Source organism: Nothobranchius furzeri, chromosome 5 (genome assembly GCF_043380555.1).
Source record: "Nothobranchius furzeri strain GRZ-AD chromosome 5, NfurGRZ-RIMD1, whole genome shotgun sequence".
NCBI lineage: Eukaryota > Metazoa > Chordata > Actinopteri > Cyprinodontiformes > Nothobranchiidae > Nothobranchius > Nothobranchius furzeri.
The window spans coordinates 63,751,970-63,775,877 of NC_091745.1; the positions used below are offsets into that span (position 1 = coordinate 63,751,970).

The 23,908-nt window shown below is 39.8% G+C and overlaps 3 protein-coding genes across 6 annotated transcripts in view; 2 read left to right on the forward strand and 1 right to left on the reverse strand.

Moving 5' to 3' along the window:
• The window catches only part of LOC107379177 (retinoic acid receptor beta), a 30,660-nt gene extending 27,052 nt beyond the window's left edge, over nucleotides 1–3,608 (forward strand). For both annotated transcript variants that reach the window (XM_015949796.3, XM_054740868.2), the window contains exon 8: nucleotides 2,286–3,608. In XM_015949796.3, the coding sequence (XP_015805282.3) occupies nucleotides 2,286–2,440 (155 nt within the window). In that variant the 3' untranslated portion in view covers nucleotides 2,441–3,608. The remainder of the gene's footprint in view (nucleotides 1–2,285) is intronic.
• Nucleotides 1–23,908, forward strand: part of septin7b (septin 7b) — a 537,254-nt gene that overhangs the window by 488,955 nt on the left and 24,391 nt on the right. The window lies entirely within an intron of this gene.
• nek10 (NIMA-related kinase 10) lies at nucleotides 5,742–23,802 on the reverse strand. The gene is made up of 35 exons (XM_015949799.3): nucleotides 23,441–23,802; nucleotides 23,238–23,337; nucleotides 23,081–23,138; nucleotides 22,859–22,989; nucleotides 21,720–21,815; nucleotides 21,551–21,635; nucleotides 21,436–21,477; nucleotides 21,273–21,351; nucleotides 21,120–21,187; nucleotides 19,261–19,340; nucleotides 19,109–19,195; nucleotides 18,814–19,038; nucleotides 16,459–16,598; nucleotides 15,711–15,772; nucleotides 15,534–15,605; nucleotides 15,360–15,424; nucleotides 14,913–15,015; nucleotides 14,656–14,784; nucleotides 14,435–14,572; nucleotides 14,313–14,358; nucleotides 14,109–14,230; nucleotides 11,483–11,585; nucleotides 11,332–11,407; nucleotides 9,989–10,118; nucleotides 9,834–9,904; nucleotides 9,548–9,749; nucleotides 9,381–9,468; nucleotides 8,899–8,944; nucleotides 8,711–8,748; nucleotides 8,475–8,575; nucleotides 8,259–8,369; nucleotides 7,977–8,079; nucleotides 7,815–7,858; nucleotides 7,541–7,596; nucleotides 5,742–6,609 (listed from the first exon to the last, which is right to left on the reverse strand). The coding sequence occupies exons 2-35, from the start codon at nucleotides 23,312–23,314 to the stop codon at nucleotides 6,594–6,596; spliced, it is 3,090 nt and encodes a 1,029-aa protein (XP_015805285.3). The 5' UTR covers nucleotides 23,315–23,337; nucleotides 23,441–23,802; the 3' UTR covers nucleotides 5,742–6,593.

The following is a 23,908-nucleotide window of genomic DNA, read 5'->3' on the forward strand; positions in this document are numbered from 1 at the left end:
TAATAAAGTTTTCTATATAATACATGTATATATAGCATGTCCAGAAATATAGCAGAAGCTGTAATCCTGAAAGTTAAACTGAACCTCATTCTTCCAGCTCTTGGAGAGTACAGACGCTTTTTTCCTCCTCTCCTCCCTATCTTATCCCCAAGGCTCTTTGTCTGTCTTTGGGTGTACGGCGCTTCTAGATTTTTACTGGAAACTGGAAACTATTAAAAATGGACCTGGTCAGCTGGTCTCTCAACGCGATTGACAACATTTTCTCAACGATGAGAACAGGAGAAGGGGCTTCTGGGTGCCCCTCTGGGACAGATCCAGTTGGGCATATCATGGACTCCTGGAAACAGTGGAACCTGATCTGCCTCTCTCAACTGTCTGTAGAGGATTCTGAAGATGTATGGATATTCGTGGTGTTGGTGTCAGGTTTCCTGCTTTTTGGCCTGGGAGGTTACCTGGCTCACCGGAAAATTAACGAGCTGTCGAGGAATATTGGCTCTTTCCCGGAGCTCAGGGATGGATTACACTGCGGTGTGAATGCACAGACTCATATAATTATTGAGATGAGTCATAAGCTTGGAACTTTGGCTGAGATTCATGCATTGGCACAAAAGATGGATGCGATCAAGGAGCAAGTGGACGAATCAGCACGGATTGGGATAGATTAATTTACGCCATTATTGGATTTTGTGAGGTTGAGGACCAGCAGAACTTTAAGACAGAGAAGAAATAATTTCTGTCTGGCCCAAAACAATTTCTTATCTGAATCTGGTGCCCTTGAGTCTGTGAGGCTGAAACAAATAGCCCCCCCCCCCCCCCCCAAGAAATGTGGAATGCTGCCGTTGCCATGGCAACTTTGCCTTCCTATCCCAGCCTAGGCGGGACTGTGAGCTGTGAAGTCCGCTGAATCGTTCCAGGAGTCACTGTGCTCTCTAAACCCAACGATCTCCTCCCCCTGTCCAAACAGAGATGACGAGTGCTGCTTATCGCGGCTGCATTCACTGACGTGTGGAGAGTCCCAAACCCTACCACCCCACCTAGTGGACACTTATGTTGTGTTATGTCTGAAGTCTGTTGCATTTCTGTCTGAGGTGTTTTTTATGGCTTCAGAATTCCGCCATATCTCGTGCACGTGTATTGTCCACATCGTGCGTGTGAACGGGACTCGCGTGTGGAAGTTAGAACCTCCACGAGTGAAGATATACATGGCGAGGAGGTCATTTGTATACTGAGATGGAGCAAACTGTGTCTGTGAGCGCACAAGGATGTGCACAAGTGACAAACCTGCGTGCGCGCGTTGGCCAACGAGCACACAGCAAAGGAAAACATGCGTGCGGCAGCCTCACTGCGCGTGTGGCAGCCTTTCTGCGCGCTCGGTTTCTGATTCTGCTTGCTCGGCTGTTGGGAGTTTTGGCACTCTGGAGGCGTGGAAGAATTAAAGTGCCAGAAATTGAGCACTTGAACTTTCAATTTGAGAGCAGAATTTCACATCAAGAGACCAACTTTTTAATTTCAGAATAAGATTTTATATTATTGCTCTCAAAACTTGTAATGCTTGCACTCAAAATGTCTGCTCACTTTCAAATTCACTCTGTTCTCCTTCAAATCTTTGTTACTGCGCTCATATTTAACCTTCTTACACTGGTATTGTCTTCTCACGTGACAACTTTTTCTCTGCACGGATCAAAACTCCTCCCACAAGTCTGTCCCCTGCTCTCACAGATTTTTTCTGCTCCCGCTCAAAACCTAGGTTTGTCACTTGTGCACATCCTTGTGCGCTCACAGACACAGTTTGCTCCCTCTCAGTGTACAAATGACCTCCTCGCCATGTATATCTTCACTCGTGGAGGTTCTAACTTCCACGCGCGAGTCCCGTTCGCACGCGCGATGTGGACAATACGCGTGCACGAGATATGGCGGAATTCTGACGCCATATTTATTGCAAAGCAAAGCTGCCCTCCCTGTGGAGGGTAACTCTGAAGTGCCTTTTTTTTCCTCCACCTGACCCAATCCTCATGTAAACCCCTCTGACCTCTAAAGGTAGCGCGACTCAGGTTGCAAATGACCACAGTCACCAATTCTTGTCATGTGTCTTGCCCATGTATGTCTGATCTCAGAATTGTGTGTACTGAAACTCTAATTTCCCTCTGGGATTAATTAAGTATCATTGAATTGAATTGAATTGTAAGGCTTGTTTCTGACACAGACAACAAGGCTGCTGGACACGACGCGGTAAAAAACTAAATGTTTGCTGAGCAGTGAAACCATGATTGGGTTTATTTCTGCAGGAGCTGAGCGAGTGGTGACGCTAAAGATGGAGATCCCCGGCTCCATGCCTCCGCTGATCGAGGAGATGCTGGAGGACCTGCAGAACTTCCAGAACAGTCAGCAAACCCGCGTCATCTCCTCTCACCACATAAACCGCTCTAGTGTCTCCTTCTGAAGCTGCGCCCAGAACTTTCCTATTATCTGAAAGAGATTACTAACTTTATCAAGTGCAGTTCAGAGGGTCACTAGTCTCTTACCTTCGTTAATGTTCAGTGAACTTTGAAAGCCATGTCTGCAGAGATTCAGTCGTCATGGCAACAGCATCACCGACAGAGTAAAAGTTAGCTTCTATGAGATCAGATCCTGCTTCAGAGGGGAAAATAAGTAGGATGCAGTAAATATCTGAGATTCACTCTCAGCCTTTGTTTACCATATCTGGCTCTTTCTGTATTTGAAACTGCATGAGTTTTTCATTTTACCTCATTAAATAACACCTTTTGGCATTAATTTAGAATTTATTGTTTTTGTAAAATGTCAAGTGTGACGGAAAAATTTTTTTTTTTTCAAAAGTGGTTTATGACTGGATGTAAGCTTGTTGGTTGTGAGATTATTTACTGGATGTCTGTTTGATCAAAATCCAGAATGAAATAATCCTAAAACAGGTAGTAAGCTTGTGATAATTCACCTCTTTGTCTTTTTTTAGATTTTAAATGAAAAGATTTAATTCCATATTATAATAAAGCATTGTTGTTAGAGATGTTTTAAAGCAAACATATACTTTTTCTTCTTTTTTAAATTTTAAATGAGGATTGTATAAACTTTTATCAGATGATTGTGTTTAGTCGTCTGTGGCTTCGTCTTCCTCCACCCTTTCCCAGATCCTTCCAGTAGCACCACCATCCGGTTGCTTTTTTTGTAATTGTCAAAGCTGCAAAAACTGAAGAGATTGTCGCCGGTCTGAGCTGTTTCTCGTGTTAACGCTGAGTGTGGTGTTGTAGTTTTGAGTGTGTTGGACTACAGACAAAAACCTGACATTAAAGTAAAAAAAAAAACAAGTTTTAAGTTTAGATCCGACACTTGAAAGGGAACCAATTAGTCTAAACAGGAAGTGATGAACACTCACATGTGCCTATTCTCATTAGAAATGTGCCAACGTTTCCTAAAACTGCTAGTTAACCCCCCTCACCCCACCCTTTAATTCTCCAGCACATGTGATGTCCACGTCCACGCCACAGAGTGACTGCTGTATGTACATATATGGTCATCTTTCTTTGTGATGTCATTAAACATTCCACATGTTTTTATTTGTCTATTAAAATTGTGGTTTATTGAATTTCACCAAAGCTGCTGCTTTTGAGTAGTGCTGTGTGTTTATACCGCCCCCTGTTGACCTGATAAGGAACTGCAAACAGGAAATGATTCTAATTCTGTTACATTTTCATTACTATGGAGGTAATTGTTCGGTGATCACACTCCAAAGAGGTATAAAAGTAAAAACAGAATCCCAACACAAAAATTGAGAAAAAAGTACTTTAGGATTAATTTTTTTCTGGGAAATGTTGTATAATAAACTGTCAGAGGTTTGATAGAAACACGCAGAAATGATTTCACATGACTTTTGATTCTGATTTGTTGAACAGCAAATAAACCTTAAGCTAGAAGACTCCCAAAAGTAATTTTGTGGTCCATAAACCAGGTCCTGCTGAGTCTGAGTATAGTTGGAAAATAAAAGATTAGAAGCATAGCGAGACGCCAGGATGTGTCATCTACACACCTGCATCGTTTTCACGTAATTTAAATTAAAAGAATGTATTTTTCGACACCTGCTGACCAGATCCCCAAAGGCTAGTATCCAGCATGTTTTAGTCATTTCTCTGCTCCAACACTACTGATTCAGTGGTTGAATCACCTGTTCAGCGGCTCATCAAGTTCTACAGAAGCCTGTTGATCACCTGCTGATTAATCAGGTGAGTTGAAGCAGGGTAACAACTAAAACTTGCTGGATAGCCCTCGAGGGACCAGGATTCCCCATTCCTGGTTCAGAGTCTAACAAGCATGCTTTTGGGTCTGTAGGAGGAACCTGGAGTACCCGGACAAAACCCACACAAGAATGAGGAGAACACACTAATGCAGAAAAACAGCAGTCAGGATTTGAACCGGCAACCTTCTCACAATGAGGCAACAGTCCTACCAAGTGCACTGCCATGCAGCCCAATAAACAGCTCAACTAAGTTAGTAAGGTGTGGTTCATTTGTTTATTCAATACATTTGTGGTGTGCTCTAGTGCAAATCAGTACATTATGAGTCATAAAAAAGCTATGATGCTCCTGTTCTGAGATGCAGAAGTTTGCTGGTGCAGTAGTGAGCTGAAAAAAGCATGATCGCTCACTATTTTTTATCGTTTGCACACTCCTCGCTTCTGATTAGCTAACAGAACATGTTCAGCTATGTTGCAAAGTCACTATCACCAACACACTTTCCGCTCTCTCTCCTCGCTACAAAAGCATTTTTTAAAGCCTTATTGTGGGCAGGCACGGGCCATGATGGGCGAGGCCATGAAAAATTCAGTGTGACATCACAGTGTGAGGATTTTTTAATCCTAGTGTTGTGGCCAAATTCATTGAGGGTTTGAAAGTCATCAGTTTTATTTGTTCCTGTTTTTGTTTAACAGTAGAAACATATAAGTCTGACTTCTACCTAAATCTTTAAGTAACTTATTAATTTATTTAATTAATTTTGTCTGTTTGTGATGACTTTGTAAACTTTTGGACCCTCCCATTAATTAGGTATATGAGGAGCAAGCCAGGTGGAAAGAAAGGTTTTTTGATTTGTTAGATGTCAGCTGGAGGTGATGGGAGGGTTTTTAATCATTTTTTGACCACTTTACACTGACTTGATTAGTTGATTTAAGTTGGATTTTGTTTAAATTCGAAATAAGACATTGCTGGATTTTTTGTTGTTGTTTTTTTTTTTTAATTTAAACTTTGAAAGAAATAAATGGAATATAATTTTAAGAACTGAAGTCTGGAGTGCGTGCAAAACCCAAACCCACCTGTTTCCACCCATAGCCTTTTGTTGGAATTATTTTGTTTTGGATGGTAAAAGGCCGCAACACCCAGAGTTTCACTATCAATTTTCTATCAGAAGCTAATGCAAGAGATAGGAGACTATTTCATGTTCAGCCTGCATGAAAATCTCAGAGTGACCGATTACAATCAGAAATAATCTTTAAATATGTTTTTTCAGTCAACCACACCTTTAAAATATTTATGTATGATGAGTTTACAGATAGTCAGGGAGTGAAAATGTATTGCTTCATTCCCAGCTGTTCCTGTGATGTCATTTCAGAAACCTTCACACCTCCTCTCATGATCCTTACTTCAGGAGAAATCTCTAGGATTTCCTGCTGAGCTTGACCCAAATCTCATCTCATGCATTTATAACGCAAAAGAAGCACATTTCACCTTTAACTACAGTTATTGCACATTTTGTGGTTTTGTATGTGTGAAAAACAGTTTTCACCTCTAAAAGTTGAAATGAGTCACAACAGAGTTAAATGGTGTATTAAAGTAGAAACTGGTGACCTGTTTTTATTTTTTCTGCAGTCAGACATGTTGAATTAAACCTAACGTTTCTATCAACTCTACTGGGACGTGTTGGGAGGAAACTGTGGTTTTAAATGAATCTGAAAAACACACGTTGTCGCATGCAGCTCTGCAGCGAGGAGTTCAAACCACTGAGTTTCAGCCTGAGGATTTCCACCCAAACAGCGTGAGAGCTTAATCAGCACAGAGGCTGGACCTCGACACAAAAACATTAAAAAGGTTTTAAACACACTTTTTTGTTTATTTAAATATATCTGGAGACTGGTAACATTTATACAAAAAAGTAATTTAAAGCAAAGACTGTAAATGAGTACAAACACATGTTTTACTGCTTTTAAGCATTAAATAACTGAATAAAGTTCATTTATTTCACTAAAACTACTTTGTAGAACCACCTTCATATTTTTGTGAATAAATTAAAGTTGGTTTTGACCTTTGAGGATGGTGTTGTGTTTAATTTAGATGTACAAGCTGGGATTTCTGAGTTTCCAAATGGCCCTGACCTCAAAATGACATGTGACTTTGCAAAAAGACATGATTTAATGCCTGCAGCAGTAACCTTGTTCCAAAGACAGCTTTGTTCATGCTACTCAGTGGATGTATGCTAACACCAGTTAGCCTGCTGGGTGTGTAAACTGGTCCATTTGGGATGGACATCCTTCCCTGCTTCAGAATTTCCTGAGGAATCCGAACTCAACATGGGAAAAAACTTCTTTGTGGTCATTATTTTTCCTTGACTCTGGAATTAAAAACAAACATAAAAGCAGCTTTTAAATTTCAGTTAATTCAAATATAATTTAGAGTTTCTATAATGTATTACTGATCATTTATTTTTTTATAATAATTTCACACTGACAGGATAATTAGATGTAGCTCATATTTAGATGACAAACAAACTCATCACAGTTTTCTTTTTTATGAATTAAATGCTAAGTAAAGAACTGGATCCAGATGAAAACACATAGAAACACATAATTGAGGTAACATGACTTATATTTAAATACAAAAGGCTCCTAATTTTGTTAATCCAACATTTACGTTTCAATATTTTAGCATGTTTTAAATAATCAATAGCAAAAGCACATTCAAAACTGTCAAATAGTTTGGGAATTATTTGATTGCCAAATGAAAAAAACACTGTTTTCTAATTACATTAAAGTTATCCCTCAGGGATCTATATTGGGATGCATTTTATTCACAATTTCCAAAAACAAAAATATGGAACTGATGCAAAGTTGAATATTTATGCAGATATAGTTTTAGGAAGCGTCAAAGAATATCTGCAATCTGGCTTTAATATTATGCAGAAAAAAATCTTTACGATTTGAAATTAAGATGATTTGTTTAAAAAAAATCATGTGATGTTTGTCGATGGGTAGATAAGCAGCATTTCTATCAGCACTTGACAACAATTATAGATTTTTTACGTGTATGCAAAATTTTTATTTGGTGCATCCTGCAGCTCTTGTACTTGACCACCTGCTGAGTTAGGATTCAGCTTAAAGCATTTGTTCTTTTCTTGTTGTCTGTTATTTGTTTTGTTTTGAATGTTGTTTGCATGCTGCTTTCTTGGACGGGACTCCCCTTGAAAAGAGATCCTGAATCTCAGCTGGATAATTCTTGATAAATTAAGCATCAAATTAATTTAAATAATAATGGCATCAGCTGACCTGCTGTGTGATGCTCTGTAGTATTCATTTTCCTTAAGGAGCTCCTCGATGATCCCCTGAAAAAGGAACGTTTGAGCAGTAAATCACTTCACACATGATCAAAAACGGTTAAATCAATAAAACAGTTTCTTCATAGTAGCACTTGATTATTGGCAGGATATGAAAACTGAAGCTACACTCATTATTTGACTAGTTTGGCTGAAAATAAAAACTAGTTACTGAAGTAAAAAATAAAAAGCATGTCAAATGATAAATGTGCAGAGATTGGATTCACCTGCATGCGCTGGTACGTAACTCCGTCTCTGAGATTCACATCAGCTGGCAGGAAAACAAAAGAATGAACTTTTTTCTTCAAACATCAGAAATAATTTGCATTTGAATTGTGAGAAGATCATTTTAAAACATCTCAGTGACATCATGGTGGTGAGGACTCTACCTGCGCCATCAGCAGCCTGATCCCCGGTGAAGTTCTGCATCAGAGGCCACAAGTCAGAGCTGGAGGAGCTCAGCTCCATCAGCTCTGGAGACAACTGGAGGAGCTGCAGAAAGAAGATTTTCTGATTGTTTCAATCCTGCAGTTAAAACTTAATATTGTGTCTCTTTACTCTTGTTCAATTTAGACATCAAAATGTAGGAATTTTAGCGTTGATTCTGATCATCTTTTATTGCCTTAACCCCTTCAAATCTTATTTTGGTATCCCGCACGACTATAACTCACCTTACTGAGCTCCAACTTCAGGTTGGAGGAATCGCTGCCGAGCTGGAAGAGGGACTTCTTGAATCGTTCAACGAGGCGGCGGCGGATGTTACGATGTGAAGATGGTGGAAGCTGAAAATGAAATGAAGATAAGTTAAAACCAAGCCTCTGCTGCTGTGTGCATGTGAATGTCTCCTGGGACAAGGTGATTAAACTATGAGGATAAATGTTCTGCACCTGAGTGATGAAGATGATTTTGTGCAACTGCACGAGCATCTTCTGGATGGGATCATCGATCTGTCGCAGCTTCTTCTGGGACACGCAGATTCCTGCAGACACTAGAGCAGGATCACCAACTGGGTTACTAAATACGCAAAACAACATTTTACATGAAAGGCTTCCATTTCAGATTGTTCTGTTTGTGTCTAATTGTAGTCATAAATGGGGTTTAAATGCAGATGTAGGAGAAGTACCTGGTCTTGGTTTAATCTTTGAAGCTGTAAAATATCCACTGAGGAAAAAAAAGGAAGTGAGAGAAGTGGGTCAACTGGTTTTATTTTTATAGAACTGAACAAACAACTAAAAAACAGTTCCTCTATATTTAGAGATGGTTTTTGCTCAAGTTTAAGTCCAAATGTGTGTGCAGTGTGTCTCCTCTCACCTGTCCACAGCAGGACCAGGTGTAAAACTAACATCTGGAGTCAAACCTTTATTAACAAGGAGAACAAAAAAAACAACAGATCCTTAATTAATGCTTTAATAACCACCACTGGAAAATGGAGAGATAAAAATGTTTATTTAGCATTTTTTTAATTATGTTTATATAAGATAATAATAGTAATAATAATAATAATAATAATAATAATAATAATAATAATGTTGAGATTAATATTAACTATTAATAATGTAAGTTAATAGAGTTCCCCGTATTTGGGGATGACAGGAAGATAGGCTCTGATCGTATCAGAGCATTAAAACAAGAGCACCTGTATAAATGTTCATCATAATAATGAGTGAATTGTTTTCAAATGCAGTTCAGTTGTTTTTGTCATCCTGTGATTTGCCGTCCTGATCCTCATCCCCTGCATCTACTGGTTAAATGTTGAATTTTATGGTTTTCTATAAAATGTGTGAAAATCTGACCTTGACCGACCCTCTGCTTGCTCTGGTTTAAGCTGCAGGCTGCAGAGGAGCTCTGAGTCAGAGATTCAGTCTCAGTCAATTTGTTTTCCTGCAGGAAAACAAAATTTAAAGGGATTGATCAGTCAATTTGTTTCTACTTTTAATCCAGATCCAAGACGCGGCCTCACCTGGTTTGAGTGACAGCAGTTCATCCTGCTTTTGTGCCTTTCCAGGAAGTATTTCTGCGCCTGCCTCCTGTCCCTGTCGGCTCTTCTCTGCAGTGCATTCTGGGAGACGTAGAGTCCATCCATCATCTTCATCATGATGTCAGAGATCCTGGAACTGACGGCTATAATGTCCGGCCGCTGTTCCGCATCTGGACTCAAGCACCTGACAGAAGTGGGAAAAAAAGGATAAAATGAGCGACTTTCAGCTCCACACTGAAGGGATTCTCAAATGCAGGTCAAGTTTCACCATCTGATCATGTCTGGGACTCGACCCGAGAAGGTGCCCTCTGCAACTGGCTCGTAGACGGCCTCCACGATCTGTCGCTCAGAGGAAAACATCAGTTACTGGTAACAGAGGTGAAAGCCTTATAGCGAAGTCCCAGATTTGTGTGTCTGTGCCACCTTGCTGGCCAGAGACAGCATGTTGCTGCTGTAGAAAGGAGGCTGTAGAGTAGCCATCTGATACAAGATGCAGCCTAAAGCCCAGATGTCAGCTTTCTCCCCGTATGGCTCGTTTTTCACCACCTCTGGACTGGAAACACACACACACACACACACACACACACACACACACACACACACACACACACACACACACACACACACACACACAGAGTCAGAAACAGTTGCTTACATCCTAAACAAAAGTTTCCTCCCATCAGCTGTTGGATTGTTATACACACTCAAGCTCACTTCATGCATGATCTGCACATCATTTTGTATGTTTTTGAATCCATGTGCATCATTTTTTTCTCCTGCATAAAGTCACCAAGACAAATTCATCTTTTGTGCTTTAGTGGCAAAACACCTGATGAGCTTTTATGCCCCTAAACACCCCTCAGGTCTAACAGGGAAATAATAAAGCAGAAGTCCACAGTGAGCATGGCTGGAATGACAGTTCTATGAATCACTCACATTATTCTTCAGAAACTCCTTTTCTCTGAAGACTTCTGCACAATGCTCATTGGTTTATGTTTATGTTTATTTATTTGGCAGACACTTTTATTCAAAGCGACTTACAATTTATAACCTGTAGGGCATGTTGTGATCTGTGGGGGAAACCGGAGTACCCGGAGGAAACCCACGCATGCATGGGGAGAACACGCAACTCCATGCAGAAAGGCCGCAGCCGAGTTTCGAACTTGCAACCTTCGTGCTGCAAGGCAACGGTGCTAACAACTGCGCCACAATGCAGCCCATTGGTGTTTACTCGTTTTGGTTTTAAACTCATACTTAAACTTTTAAGATGTAAGAGACACAAATCTGTAAATAGGTTTGCTTAAATAAAATGACTCAATTTTTGTTTTTGTATGTAAAATAGTTCTTGTTGCCACCATTATTTCTTGTCCATCAGTTCCTTTTTAGCCAATGTAATGTCCATGGCAGAAATTTCTCAGGTTGTTTCAGCTATGCTAAACATTTATCTCATAAGCTTTTTTATTTAATTGTTTTCTTGCAGAAAAGTAAAACGCAGAGTTCGTTTTCTCTCAAATGCAATTTTAAAACAGAAAAGATTTGCACATTTTTCATATTTAATATATGTTCATTTTGCCCACACTGTTCATTTGACATACCGGGTAGTTTTACTTATTTTACATCATTAGAATTTGTTTGTTTCTTTGTTCCCTTCTTAAACACGAGTTAATTTTATTATTTTGACTTGTCTCCTTCTTAAAACTGAAGCCAAAACAAAACAGCTACTTTCCAACAGAAACGCATCTGAACATTGGTGTTAATCTGCTCACCAGGAGTAAAGGATGGTGCCGACCACCGACGTCAGCTTGCTGTCCTCCTGTTTCTGTTTGGCGAGGCCAAAGTCAGCTGCAGAGAGAAGTAAGAACTAGTCTGAGGTTTATGGAGCTACATGTGACAGGAGGCATGAGCGCACAGACTCACTGATGGTGACTTTATCTTTCTCTCCCAGCATGATGTTATTGGGTGAAAGGTCACGGTGGATTATTCTCTTCTCTTTGTGGAGGTACCTCAACGCCAGACACATCTGACAAAAAATAAATAAATAAATAAAACAGACCTGAAATTAACTTGTACCTCAGCCTACTACATAATTAAAGACTCTTCTAGCCTCTTTTTTGCCTATTTTCTCATTCAGAGGGATAGATCGATATATTGGTCAGCCGATATTTACCAGTTTTTTATATATCAGCATTGTCCAAAATCCCTCTTTGGAAGAGTCAATTTAAAGTCAAGTACATCTGCGGATCTCCGGATAGGAAGTCTCAGAAATGAGGAATCTGTTGCTATGCTGCTGCTCCAAAGCCCAGTTCATTAAAAGGTTTCATTTATAGTTCACATGGAGGTTGGGTTACTGTTAAAATTATTAGTGTCAAGCAAGAAAACATTGGTTAAAGGTAAAATATGTAAGAATTCTACAGTGAAATAATCACTAAACAGTCAGTGTCTCAGTCATGTTGGAAGGAAGGTTACATTCAAACAGATTTCCTTCTCAGCCGGCTGGTGGGTAGTTAGGTTTTCTCCTCTCAAAAGAAGCTAAAGCGGGTTTATGGTAGGCGCCAGGCTGTAGCTTGGGGTTGCTAAATCAACGGCAGGATTCAGCCAAGCAACGGCTTAGCAAGGTCAACTCCCGAACACCCCCCCCCCCCCCACACACACACACACACACACATACACACACCCTTCAGTCTGTGCTGACGGACACCAAAGGGACGTGTACACCCCACTCCCTAGACCCACTCTTCAGGCCGTACCGGTGGGCATCTCAGAGCCGTCCCTACCCTCCCTCTCCAACTGTACATCTCCTTTAAGCCCCATGAGATGTCTAAGCTGCAGCTGTTAAACACCTGCTTAGACTCTATCAAAACCTGGATGGCTGGGAGCTTTCTACAGCTGAATGAAGATAAGACTGAGATCCTCATCTGTGCCCCAGACAAACTGGTTCCTAAAGTCAGAGACTCTCTTGGTCAGCTTGCTTCCCACACCAAACCTTCCTTCAGGAATCTTGGCATGACCTTTGACCCAGCTCTCACCCTTGATTCTCATGTCAGTTCTCTTGTTCGCTCTTCCTTCTTCCATCTCCGGAACATTGCTAAGCTGAGTCCCATTCTGTCCCTCTCTGAACTTGAGACGGTTATCCACACCTTCATCTCCTCACACTTAGACTACTGTAACTCTCTTTTCACGTCTCTGAGCAAAACCTCCCTGAACCGTCTACAGGTGGTTCAGAATGCCTGTGCTCGGCTTCTGACCAAGTCCTCCAAACACACCCACATCATCCCGCTTCTCCTCCAGCTTCACTGGCTGCCAGTCAACTTCAGGGTTCATTTCAAGATCCTGGTTCTGGTCTATAGGGCCTTACATGGACAAGCACCATCATACATTGGTGATCTTCTTAGTCCCTACACCCCCAGCAGGTCCCTGAGGTCCAGTGATCAAAGCTTACTGGTTGTGCAGCACCAGGCTAAAGACCAAAGGTGACAGATCATTTGCTGCTGTGGCCCCCAGACTCTGGAACTCTCTCCCCCTGAGCATGAGATCAGTGGACTCAGTGGTCTCCTTTAAAAAGCAGCTGAAGACTCACCTGTTCAGGCTGGCGTTTGTGTGACCTTCATCACCCTGTACTTGTTCTGCTCTCCCTACCTATTCCACCTTCCTCAGGATCCACTGATTTCCTGCTTTCTTTTTCACTCTCTCTCTTTCTTTACATTTTTCAGTCACAATTGTCTATTTTTTGCTCATTTAAAATATATTTTTAATCATTTTCTAAATAATTTTTTTATATTTTTACATTTTTTGTTTTTGTGAAGCGCCTCATGCTTTTTATCTTGAGAGGCGCTATAGAAACAATCTTTTCTTCTTCTTCTTCTTCTCCCACCCCTCCATCGGTCTTCAGACTGAATTCAGAAAACAGCAACCCCTTACACTCACTAAGCAACTGTAAAGCAACTGGCGCTGCTCCTGAGACGAATGTAGACCTTGTTTACAATCTGTGACTCCGCAGGAATGCCAAGTCCAGACGAGCTAACGCTGCAGCGCCGGCATGTGTAATTCGACACCTGCTGACAAACATAGCAGCGTTTTCTAAAGATCCTATTGCAGTAACAGGAGCAACCCAGAAGTTATTTCTTGAACCCCTAAGAAGCCAAGGTATCTTTTTGTTTTACTCTAATCCCTTCTTTCCACTGGATGCGAAAGCAGCGTGTAACGAAATAGAGGCATTTTACCCTCAAGCACCCTTCCAACCGAGAGCGATTCTGATGCTAAATAGGAGCCAAAGTGTTCCACAAAGCTGATACTGTGAGGTCACAAAATCACAGGAGATTTGAAACAGGGCTGTGGTTTATTTTCTGTTTTTTTATTTTGTTTTTTTTACATCGGCTATGAGGGTTTCACAGGAAAGACATACTGAACGTAACTTTTATTGTTAAAGTTTCTGGATGTTTTATACTGCCCTCATGTTTGACTTCCTGTTTGGCTTGATCTGAACTGTGGCGTTTGATGTGCTTTGGAATCTGGATCTGGAACTGGATTGGATTAAACCTATTACCTGTATGAATAAACTCCACAGCCGGTCCTCGGTGAACTGCTGCTGCTTCTCCTTCAGAGAGTTCAAATGCTGCGCGAGGGGAACGCCCTCAATCAGCTCCATCACGATGTAAAGCTTCTCACCTTAAACAACACAGGTTCATCTGTGGTTAAAATAACAAAAACCATTGTGGTGGAGGGATAAGAGATGGAAAAATATCCTCACCTTCCAGGAATGTTTTGTAATATTTAACAATGTTCGGGTGTGTCATCTAGAGAGGGAGAAGAACAGGTGAGACTTAATAATCCCGTTTTAGATTTAGACTCCATCAGGACTGAGCTGAGTGCCTGCTCTTTGATGATGGTGAGTTCTGAGATGATTTTCTCGACGTTGCTGTCTCTGGACTTCTTGTCTTTGCCAAACGCTGGGTTGTGTAGGTTCACCTCCTTCAGAGCCAGAAGGTTCTGCCCGCTCTCCTTTCGGACCTGCTGTTTAAAGTGTGCCAATTAAACCCACAACATTTGATTCAAACCAACTAAAATCAGATTACTTTAAGGATATCTTGGACCTTGAAGACACTTCCGAAGGCTCCGGTACCCAGATGATCTAGTATGGAGTAGCCGCTGATCACCCTGAGCGGGGGTCGGTTCTGATCCAGGGTGTCGATGTTCTCTCTCAGACTGTCTAGCTCCTCTTCCTGCATAAAAAACAAGATTATTTCTTTGATTGCAACTTAATGGAGAGTTTAGCTAAAAGGTTTAATTAACAAGTAATGAAAACATAAAGTTTGTGAAATAAACCCATTTAGAGGTTTTGTTTTCTTACAGTGTAGAGTGAAACTGTGGCTTGAAGCTCCTCATATGCCGTCAGGTCTCTCACATAATTTCCAACATCAATAAACAACTCAAAGATGTCTGTGGGAAAAAGGCTGGAATGGACAAAATATTACAAAACACATGTGAAGCTCAGAAATCAGATGTCTCCTCCTGAAAAATCAGCCCAAAGCAGATAATCTTAAAGGATTTATAAAAAGTCAAAAATTGGACTTTATTACATCGTAAAGACACTTCCAAAGGTACTGGAGCCTTTTGAAATGTCTCATAGATGCAAATCAGAGTCTGTAAATACTGAGAGCTGATACAGAACAGATGTGTATCAGAAACAACAAGGTTATCTCTAATCAACGTTTTTTGTTTAGGTTTAATTTCACTAAATGGGAACAGGAAGTGTGTTTAAAAAGAAGTTATACGCAGAATCTGACAGTTTAATTACCTTTTAAACAGATGTCTGTTTCTTTCAACACTAAAGAGAAATCGGAGGGTCCGGAAGGCATAACACTACCAAAAAAATAAATAAAAACATATATATATATATATATATATATATATATATATATATAATTAATTCAGGGATTTTAATTCACATTTGATTTGTTTCCATAAGCACCTGCAAAGAAGTGACATTAGGTTCCTGATCTCGAGGTAAAATTAACTTTGCGATTATGTAAACACCATTTTCCTATAAAAAAGAAATACAAAAAACAAAAGAAAAAGTGATTAATTTATGTAGTAATATGATGCTTATGATTAGTTGTTATGTGTTCTTAGATAAAGAGATATTTACTTGAACAATGTGGTGAGCCGATGAATCATCCAGACTCATTTCAGTCAGAGCTGAGCAGCAGGCTGGAAAAAGGAGACGAAATTAAACAAAACTCCAAAATCAAAACCCAAATCCCTCAGTTTGTCCACCACTGGAGCATTTGAGGACACATATAAATGAGGAATGCTGAATAAAACACCAAGCAGCCCACCCCCTTTCTTTTTCCTGGCTAATTTTTAACTTTAATCCTGAATTTTACTTTTTATATTTTTCATAATAAATTTATGAATTTACAACATCAGAAATTATCTAAAAAATATGGTCTGTAAGAAATATATATATATTTACCTTTTAAATCAGCTGATAACTATATTATCCCATATTTGACATTAAAATCTGAATTTCTGATATTTTTCTACAACTTTTATCCAGCTTATTTATTATTTCCCAACTAGAAGAATCCCATTACTGCGCTCATTTTGGGTCAGGGTAATTGTATTTTATTGCAGTGTCATCAGATACTAACAGACAGGAAATGTCCAACCACTTTTTTCTAAATTGCAGCAAGATTAAGTCAAGTCTCAGCAGAATACTCTGTTTACATTCTCAGTCACTGATAAGACTTTTCTACAGGGCAGCATGTCGTTATTGTATGTAAGATGGAAAAACATAACATTAACTCCTATTTTCCATTTTCGTCTTTACTTTTATAACATTTTGAGCGATTTTTAAAACAATTAATTGTTTAATAAATATTCTAGTGTCTGACCTGATTGCAGGGCCAAAATGTTGTACGCCTCCTCATGAGGGGCGAGCTCCTCTCCTGTGTGCTCGTGCAGAGCGTGACTGCTGTTGTTGGCCTTAGAAAGCGTCTCGATGGTTGATCTATCTGAGATGTACCACCTGTCACTGAGAGAATTATTTATGCATGTCACTGAAAACAGAATGATTTAAGCATGTTTCCACCCGGACCGTTCTAGATGTGACACACTATGAGCCTGATCTCTGCTGCGTCTTCTTAAAATAAAGTAAATGGTGCTAAAATCTGCTTATTTGGTGACGATCTCTTTGTGCTACTATCGTGACTTTATGAAGTGTTACATTTACAGTACATTTAATGCTAGGCATGAGGATGTTAGTATTACTAGCATCTGTTAGCACAAGGCAGTTATGTCTATTTGCTGCTGCTCTGTGTTACTATGAATAGCAACACAAATTTTGGTGGCTGCACTGTTCAGTAATTTGCTAAACATAAAAAGAAAGCAAAATTCAAAATTGGAGATAAAATAAATGGAAATAGCGTATTCTACGGTAGCTAAAAATAGATTGCGACATAATGTCGCAATGCATTGTGGGATGTATCCCCAGACAAGCGTGTGATTTTTGCATGGGTGCCTATGGACCTGAGTCGCTCCGCTTGTAACAAAGTTGTATTTTTGTCTCCTAAAGATGTTTAAACAGGAAGTAACTAACCACTGCTGATGAGGTGCTAATCGGACTCTATACCCAGAACGGATGTCAGTGGGGACATTTTTTATCCTTTTTTCAAAGTCGGGTGGTCCGCTACCACATGAAACAGCTGGAAAGTGAATATGGCCAAACTAAACTAGAGACAGACAAAGCAAAGCGGTGCCAGTATTTATGTGGAAGAGCAAATTTCCACAGTATGGAAGACATCAAGGGGTGCGCGTTTATTTGTTCCACACATTTTGTCCGTGGGAAAAGTCCTACGTCCGAGAACATCAAGCCTATACTAGCAACGCTCTAAGAGGTGGAGTTACTTATCCAGAAGGCAGGAGTGTAAACGAAGGCTTAAAGAGCAAGTTACCCCCTACCAGAGTCTAACTCCACTCCCACTTCATGTTTGAAAAATGCAACAAATGCCGTTGCCTGGCAGACCGAGAGGGCGGAGCCGCTAACAAACACACACTCACAGGCTCACGATAGCATTGTGACATCATAATGTACCAGTTTACATCAAAGCATACCGCTTAGCCAATAGCGATGGCAGATTTAAATTCAATACTAGTGCAGTTTTTACCTGACAACGGCACAACACTGACGGTTTTAGGCAGAAAATTTAAATTTTAACCAAGATGCACTAAAGTGCCTAATTATTGACTACACCTGTCTGCAGCATGATTAGACACTCATTTATATAGTTTATCAGCAAAAAAAAGGTTGATTTGGGGGTGACTTGCTCTTTAAGCTTAATGTCTCGGCCAAACGGCATCCAAACATAGACGAAAATGACTTTACTAGAGGTGGGAGGTATGTAAAAAATATTGACACAAATTATAACCTTAGAATCACAAAAGAACTTGGAGAAAATGCTACTTGAGCACTATGAGTCAAGAGTAACTGTTTAAAGAGCAAGTCACCCACAACCAGATTCTTACTCAATTCCCACTTCATGTTTGAAAAATGCAACAAATGCTGTTGCCTAGCAGACCGAGAGGGTGGAGCCGCTATCAAATGCACATACTCACGCCATTGTGACATCATAATGTACCATCTAACATCATTGTGTACCTCTTAGCCAATAGCGATGGCAGATTTAAATTCAAATGCAGTGCTGAGTTTTTGCCTGACGACGGTGCATCGCTGACAGTTTTAGGCAGAATATTTAAATTTTAACTAAGATGCACTAAAATGCCAAATTATTGACTACATGTGTCTACAGCACAATCAGACACTCATTTATACAGTTTATCAGCAAAAAAATGTTGATTTGGAGTGGCTTGCCCTTTAAGCATTAAAGGTTGAATTTGGTGTCTGTCGGGTTGTTTTTATCAACGTCCAAGCGCTCTTTCAGCTTTTTTTTTCAATTGGTAAATGTGGTTAGTTTGTCTAGCACTAGCACCCAGCAGCACTTGCACAGTGATGTCAACTGTAGAATATGCTTGTGAATAAATTGTGTATTTCCTGTGAGAAATCTGAAATAAAAGCATGATATTTTGCCTTATTATCCATTTCATGAGAAGGTGATTATTTTTTATGAATAATAATTAAAACAACTAAAGTTGACCAAAATGCTGCACAAAAACACTCAAAATGATCCCACTCCCTCAGTGGCAGTCTGAATCCATTATCTGTTTGATCCTTCACTAAATTTGTGATTCACCTGCTGAGCAGCCGGAGGAGCTGCTGTACTCCCCCCCAGCTCTGAATCTCTGCTCTGGTGTCAGGATCCTCGCAGAGCTGGACCAAAATCCAGGTGATGCTCCATAGCAGCTTCAGGTTCCACCCGTGCAGGAGGCTCAGCAGCACGGGAACTCCCTCCAGCTCCTTTAACTGGAGCCTTATGTGCTGGATCGGAGACAGGAGCCTCAACAACTCTGCGCTCATCCTGCAGGAACCACAAGGTCTCAGATGCTTTAACTCACAACAAAGACATCAGTAAAGAAGTCATTTCAAACCTTTTTGACAGCAGGTCGTATTCCTGCAGGATCACAAGGAGGCTCTCCACAATCGGTGTCTCCCCTATCTCTTTCTTACATTCTGGGCTAAAGAAAACAAGAAATTACAGATTATGATTTGTATTTGATCCTGTTTTTAAAAATCTACTCACCTGTCAGCCAAGGAGGTGAGTGCCAGCAGGGCTGCATGTAACACCCCGCGGTCTTCAGTGGAGAGGAGCTTCACTAGAGTCTAGACATATAAAAAAGGTGGATTTTACCCCCAACAGTAAACTGGTGACAATAAATTAGGTATTTATTGGGAGTATATTAATTACTCTGATGTTACAATGCAACTCAATTTTAAGGTTCTTCTAATGGTTTTTAAGTGTCTTAACGGTCTTGGGCCTTCTTATCTATCAGAACTGTTTTTACAATATGAACCCTCGCGGCCTCTGCGCTCCTCTGGCAGGCGTCTCCTGGTCATCCCTAAAGTCAGGACACAAACTCACGGCGAGGCGTCCTTCCAGTGTTATGGCCCTCGCCTCTGGAACGAGCTGCCAGAGGACCTCAGGGCCGCAGAGAACGTTCATGTTTTTAAGTCAAGACTCAAGACCCATCTTTTTAGGTTAGCTTTTATCTAAATATTTTCTACAGTTTTATTTCTCATTTTACATGATTATATTTTATTACTTGTTTTGCATGTTCTATATGATTATATTTTAGCACAGTTTTATTATTTAAATTATTATTTTACTGTCTATATCATTTTATTTATTACTTATTTTCTAATTTTTGTCATTTATATTAGCTCTTTTATTACATTTTTACTCATTTTAATCCAGTGTTTCCTCTGTGGGGGCCCTCTGCCCCAGGAGCGGTGGTCGACTGTAACTTCCTGGGCGCTCTATGGGTGGGGCTCTATGCTCCCCCTCCACTGAGCGCCCTGACTTAGGGTGGAAGACCTGATGCTGCCGAGACAGATGGCTCCTCTGATGGCGTTTCCTTGCGTTACCATACTTGGCTCATCTGGACTCAGCTAAATATAATTTTTACGTGTGTGCATGTGTGTGTGTGTGTGTGTGTGTGTGTGTGTGTGTGTGTGTGTGTGTGTGTGTGTGTGTGTGTGTGTGTGTGTGTGTGTGTGTGTGTGTGTGTGTGTGTGTGAGTCTGTGTGTGTGTGCGTGTGCTTGCATATGTCTGTTAATGTTTTTAACCTGTTATGGGAATCTGGGGTCATTTTGTAAAGCACTTTGAATCGCACTTTGTTTGAAAAGTGCTTTACAAATAAATTTGATTGATTGAACTCACATTATGTGCATTTTAATCCTGCAGACTAAAGTTGAATAAAGATGGACATAAAGTCCAAACACATGATTTTATACTCTTAGAATTTCTAGCAAAAACGTGCAAAAGAAGTCAGTATTGTTTTGCATTGGTAGTTCCAAATCAAACACTATTAACAGATGTGTCCTCATATAGCAATAAATGAATGCCAGTAAGGTTGTATGTAATAATTGTAAGACTAACAACAATACTGATCATTTGAAATAACATAACACATTTTTTAAAAATCCAGAGTTGAATCAGATTAAGCAATAATAGTAGTGATAAAACAATAAAAAGAATCAAAGACATCACCTCTGATATTTCTGTAAATTGTGTTAGACTGAATGCTTTGGTAAAAACACGATATTTTAGGAGTTTTATTTTCATTTATCTTGGGCCGAAGCTGTAGAGAGAGGGCATTTCAGAGGGGATGCAACTCCAAACCCTCTGGTTTCTTCTCTGTTTTAAACCTTAGAACTGAATTATAAACTAATTTGCATGTTATTGTTTTCTTGGAGTAGTTTTTGTGCAATTTAAAAGCCTTTGCCGCAGATTTGAATCCAGATTTTCTGCAGAAGTGTCAATAAGGAAATTAAAAATGTGATTTCATGTGAAAATCATTACCTTATTTGGGAAATATTTGGCTCAGGTTCCCAAAAATGTTATTAAAGACACCAAACAACACCATAAAGATGAAACTCACTCTGTGAGCGCCACTCTCAATGACCCAGACTCTTTGATTTTCAGCGGCAGACAGCTTCTGAAACACGTCTGTAATACAGTCAGTATACACAACCATCGATGAGGAGACAAACAGCTGGTGTTATCAGAGTCGTTCTGCCTGCAGATTACTCACAGGTCATTGTTACAAGTTTCTGTGTATCAAACTCCTGTTCAACACAAGACGTGCACTTGGTAGTGACAGCCTCCATGTACTGTAAACAAAAACAGAAGGAAAATGAAAATAGCACCAATTAATTAGCCTGTTCTAACCTTTGAAAAAGTCTAAAACTATTTACCTTGGCAAGAAAATCAATGCCTTGGAGCTGATAGAGAGTTTTCTTTCAAATAAAACACAAAATGAGACAGTGAAAATATTCATAGAAACCATAATATGCCTTTTTCAGCCTTTACCTGATAGCTGGGATCTCTGATGAATAATCGGAGACAGATGAGAACTCTAAGAACTGCCTCAGGTGGTGCCTGGTCTATCCATTCACTTACAAAGAAGAAATATATCATTAAAATAAAGAAAAAATCATTTAAGAAGAAAAAAGAAAGTAACTAAATAATAATAATCTACCTGCAGAGTCTATTTTTGACCAAAGTGGTGAAAAGGTCCAAGAATTGTTTATTCAGAGGGCAACTGCTGAAACTTCTTTGGTCTTTGTAAATGATGCTAGAAAACAAAATAATTTAAAATCAGGATTAATGATTATCTTTAAAAACAGATCATGTTCAGACACCAGCATCAAAAGGACACAGTATACTTATATTAAAGGGGACATATCATTACTTTTTGTTATTATACTTCTATGGTCGATTACTAATCAAGAGGTTCTTTTCCCTAAATTCCTCACCCATAAAGCAGCAGTCTTATTTTCACCATTTTCAGTACCTTCCAGAATTAGTCATTTCACGTTCTGTCAAGATCTGTATTTTTAATACGTTTGCATTTGTCTCCAAAAAGAATGAATGTCTTGTAAGTTGTTCCCTGAGGGGAAAAAAGCTCAGATGCGCACGTCTGAGGATGTGGAATTCAGCCAGAGGAGAATGTGGCAGCAGGGCTCATTTCCAGATATTCGGACATCTCGCCGCTGATTGGCTAACAACAATGTGACTCTACCACTGACTCCATTTTCTCTGCAAACAGATCTTTTATCTGTGTAAATAACACAAGCCTGAAGAAGTTCTGTGTGTTTTGCTGTTGCTAATGCTAAATATTAGCTTTTATTAGTAGTAGCTCAGGAGAGAGAGGAGGTTGTCCAACAACCGGCGGGTTGTAGAATCGACCCTGGCAGGGTTCTAGAAGGCGCTATATCAAATACAGGGAATTTACCATTTTACCAACTACTTTGGAGTAGGAGTAGAGTCGCCACTTCTCCAGCTGCAGTTGTCAGTTGCACGTGAGAGATGGTTCTATTCTACTTTCCCCGCTTGTGACATCACAAACAGGGGAGGTGTTTCAAATTACTTGTTTTAGGTTAATAATTTCTGAAACCAAACACTGACAGAAAAGAGGTGCATTATTTGTTCATAGTCCATCTTTTAGTTCTTTTTAAAACACAGAAAGGTTTTATTTACCTACAACGTTTCGTTTGCAGCTAAAAGGATTCAAAAAGTGAGTTTTGCATAATGTGTCCTCATTAAGGGTGCATTCTCAAAAAAGCAATAGGCAAATTCATAAGAAAGCTGGATTCAAATAGTTCTTGGTGTATCAACCTGAACTTCTCCAGCTCAGATGCTTCACTAACGATGTCACTCTCACTCCTGTGTCTGCTGGTGGGATTTGGAGACTGTGAGGACCACGTTGTTCTGCTGCTGCCTGCTTTACCACGACTCATCGCTGGCACCTACAGCACAGAGTTGCTATATAAACACAGGTCTGACAGAAGAAACACGCTGGTTTGCTATCTAAAAGTCTCGACATGCTACTGCTTTTACCTCCCGTCTGGTGCTGTTGGCAAGCAAGTACTGGAGTCTCTTGAGATCACAAGATGCCCTAAAAAGGCAGCCTTATCAGATGATTTGTTCTCATTGTGTCAGTAAGAATACATAAATAAAAGAACATTAAGTGTATCAAAGACAAAACCCTGCTTACCTGCTTTGAACCCCTGATCTCAGAGGCAACTTTTCTCCTGTTCTCATTTTTTTAACCAAGTTGGACATTTTTAGCATTAATTTTTGCTTCCATAAGAAACCTGGTAAATATGAGCACATATTTACTTTTATCAGAAACGAGTTAAAACTTCTCGGCTGATCTTACAGCTGACCTGTTTCTGGTGAGCTAAAATGAGATCTTACCATCGACATTGTTTTTCCCCCTCGATGATTAATAGACGTTCCTATTGTAGCAAATAGGAAAAGGCAATGCTCACGTTTCTGCTTTTTACAACCAATCCAAGTGAACAGTGTTACAGCCTTGGTTGCTATGGATACACCTGACGCTATTTACTGCCTGTGGCCCTCTTTGTTTTGGCTTTCACATGACTTCCAAAGAAGTCATAAAAGAACGTGAAACAATCATAAATATTTTAAATGTAAATACAAACTTATCTGGATATTAAAAACTTGCTTGAATAGAAGTGTATTTGGAAATGAACAGTGGTAATACAGTTTTACAGCTTGCTACGTCTTCAGGGTGACAAACGATCTGTTTTGAGATTCCTTTCCCATAAACGGCTGATAGTGAGTTATCGCGATATTACACTGACCGTGAAAGAAATTCGAAGCTATCACGAGACTACCGTGTTCAACCCCCATTGGTACTCA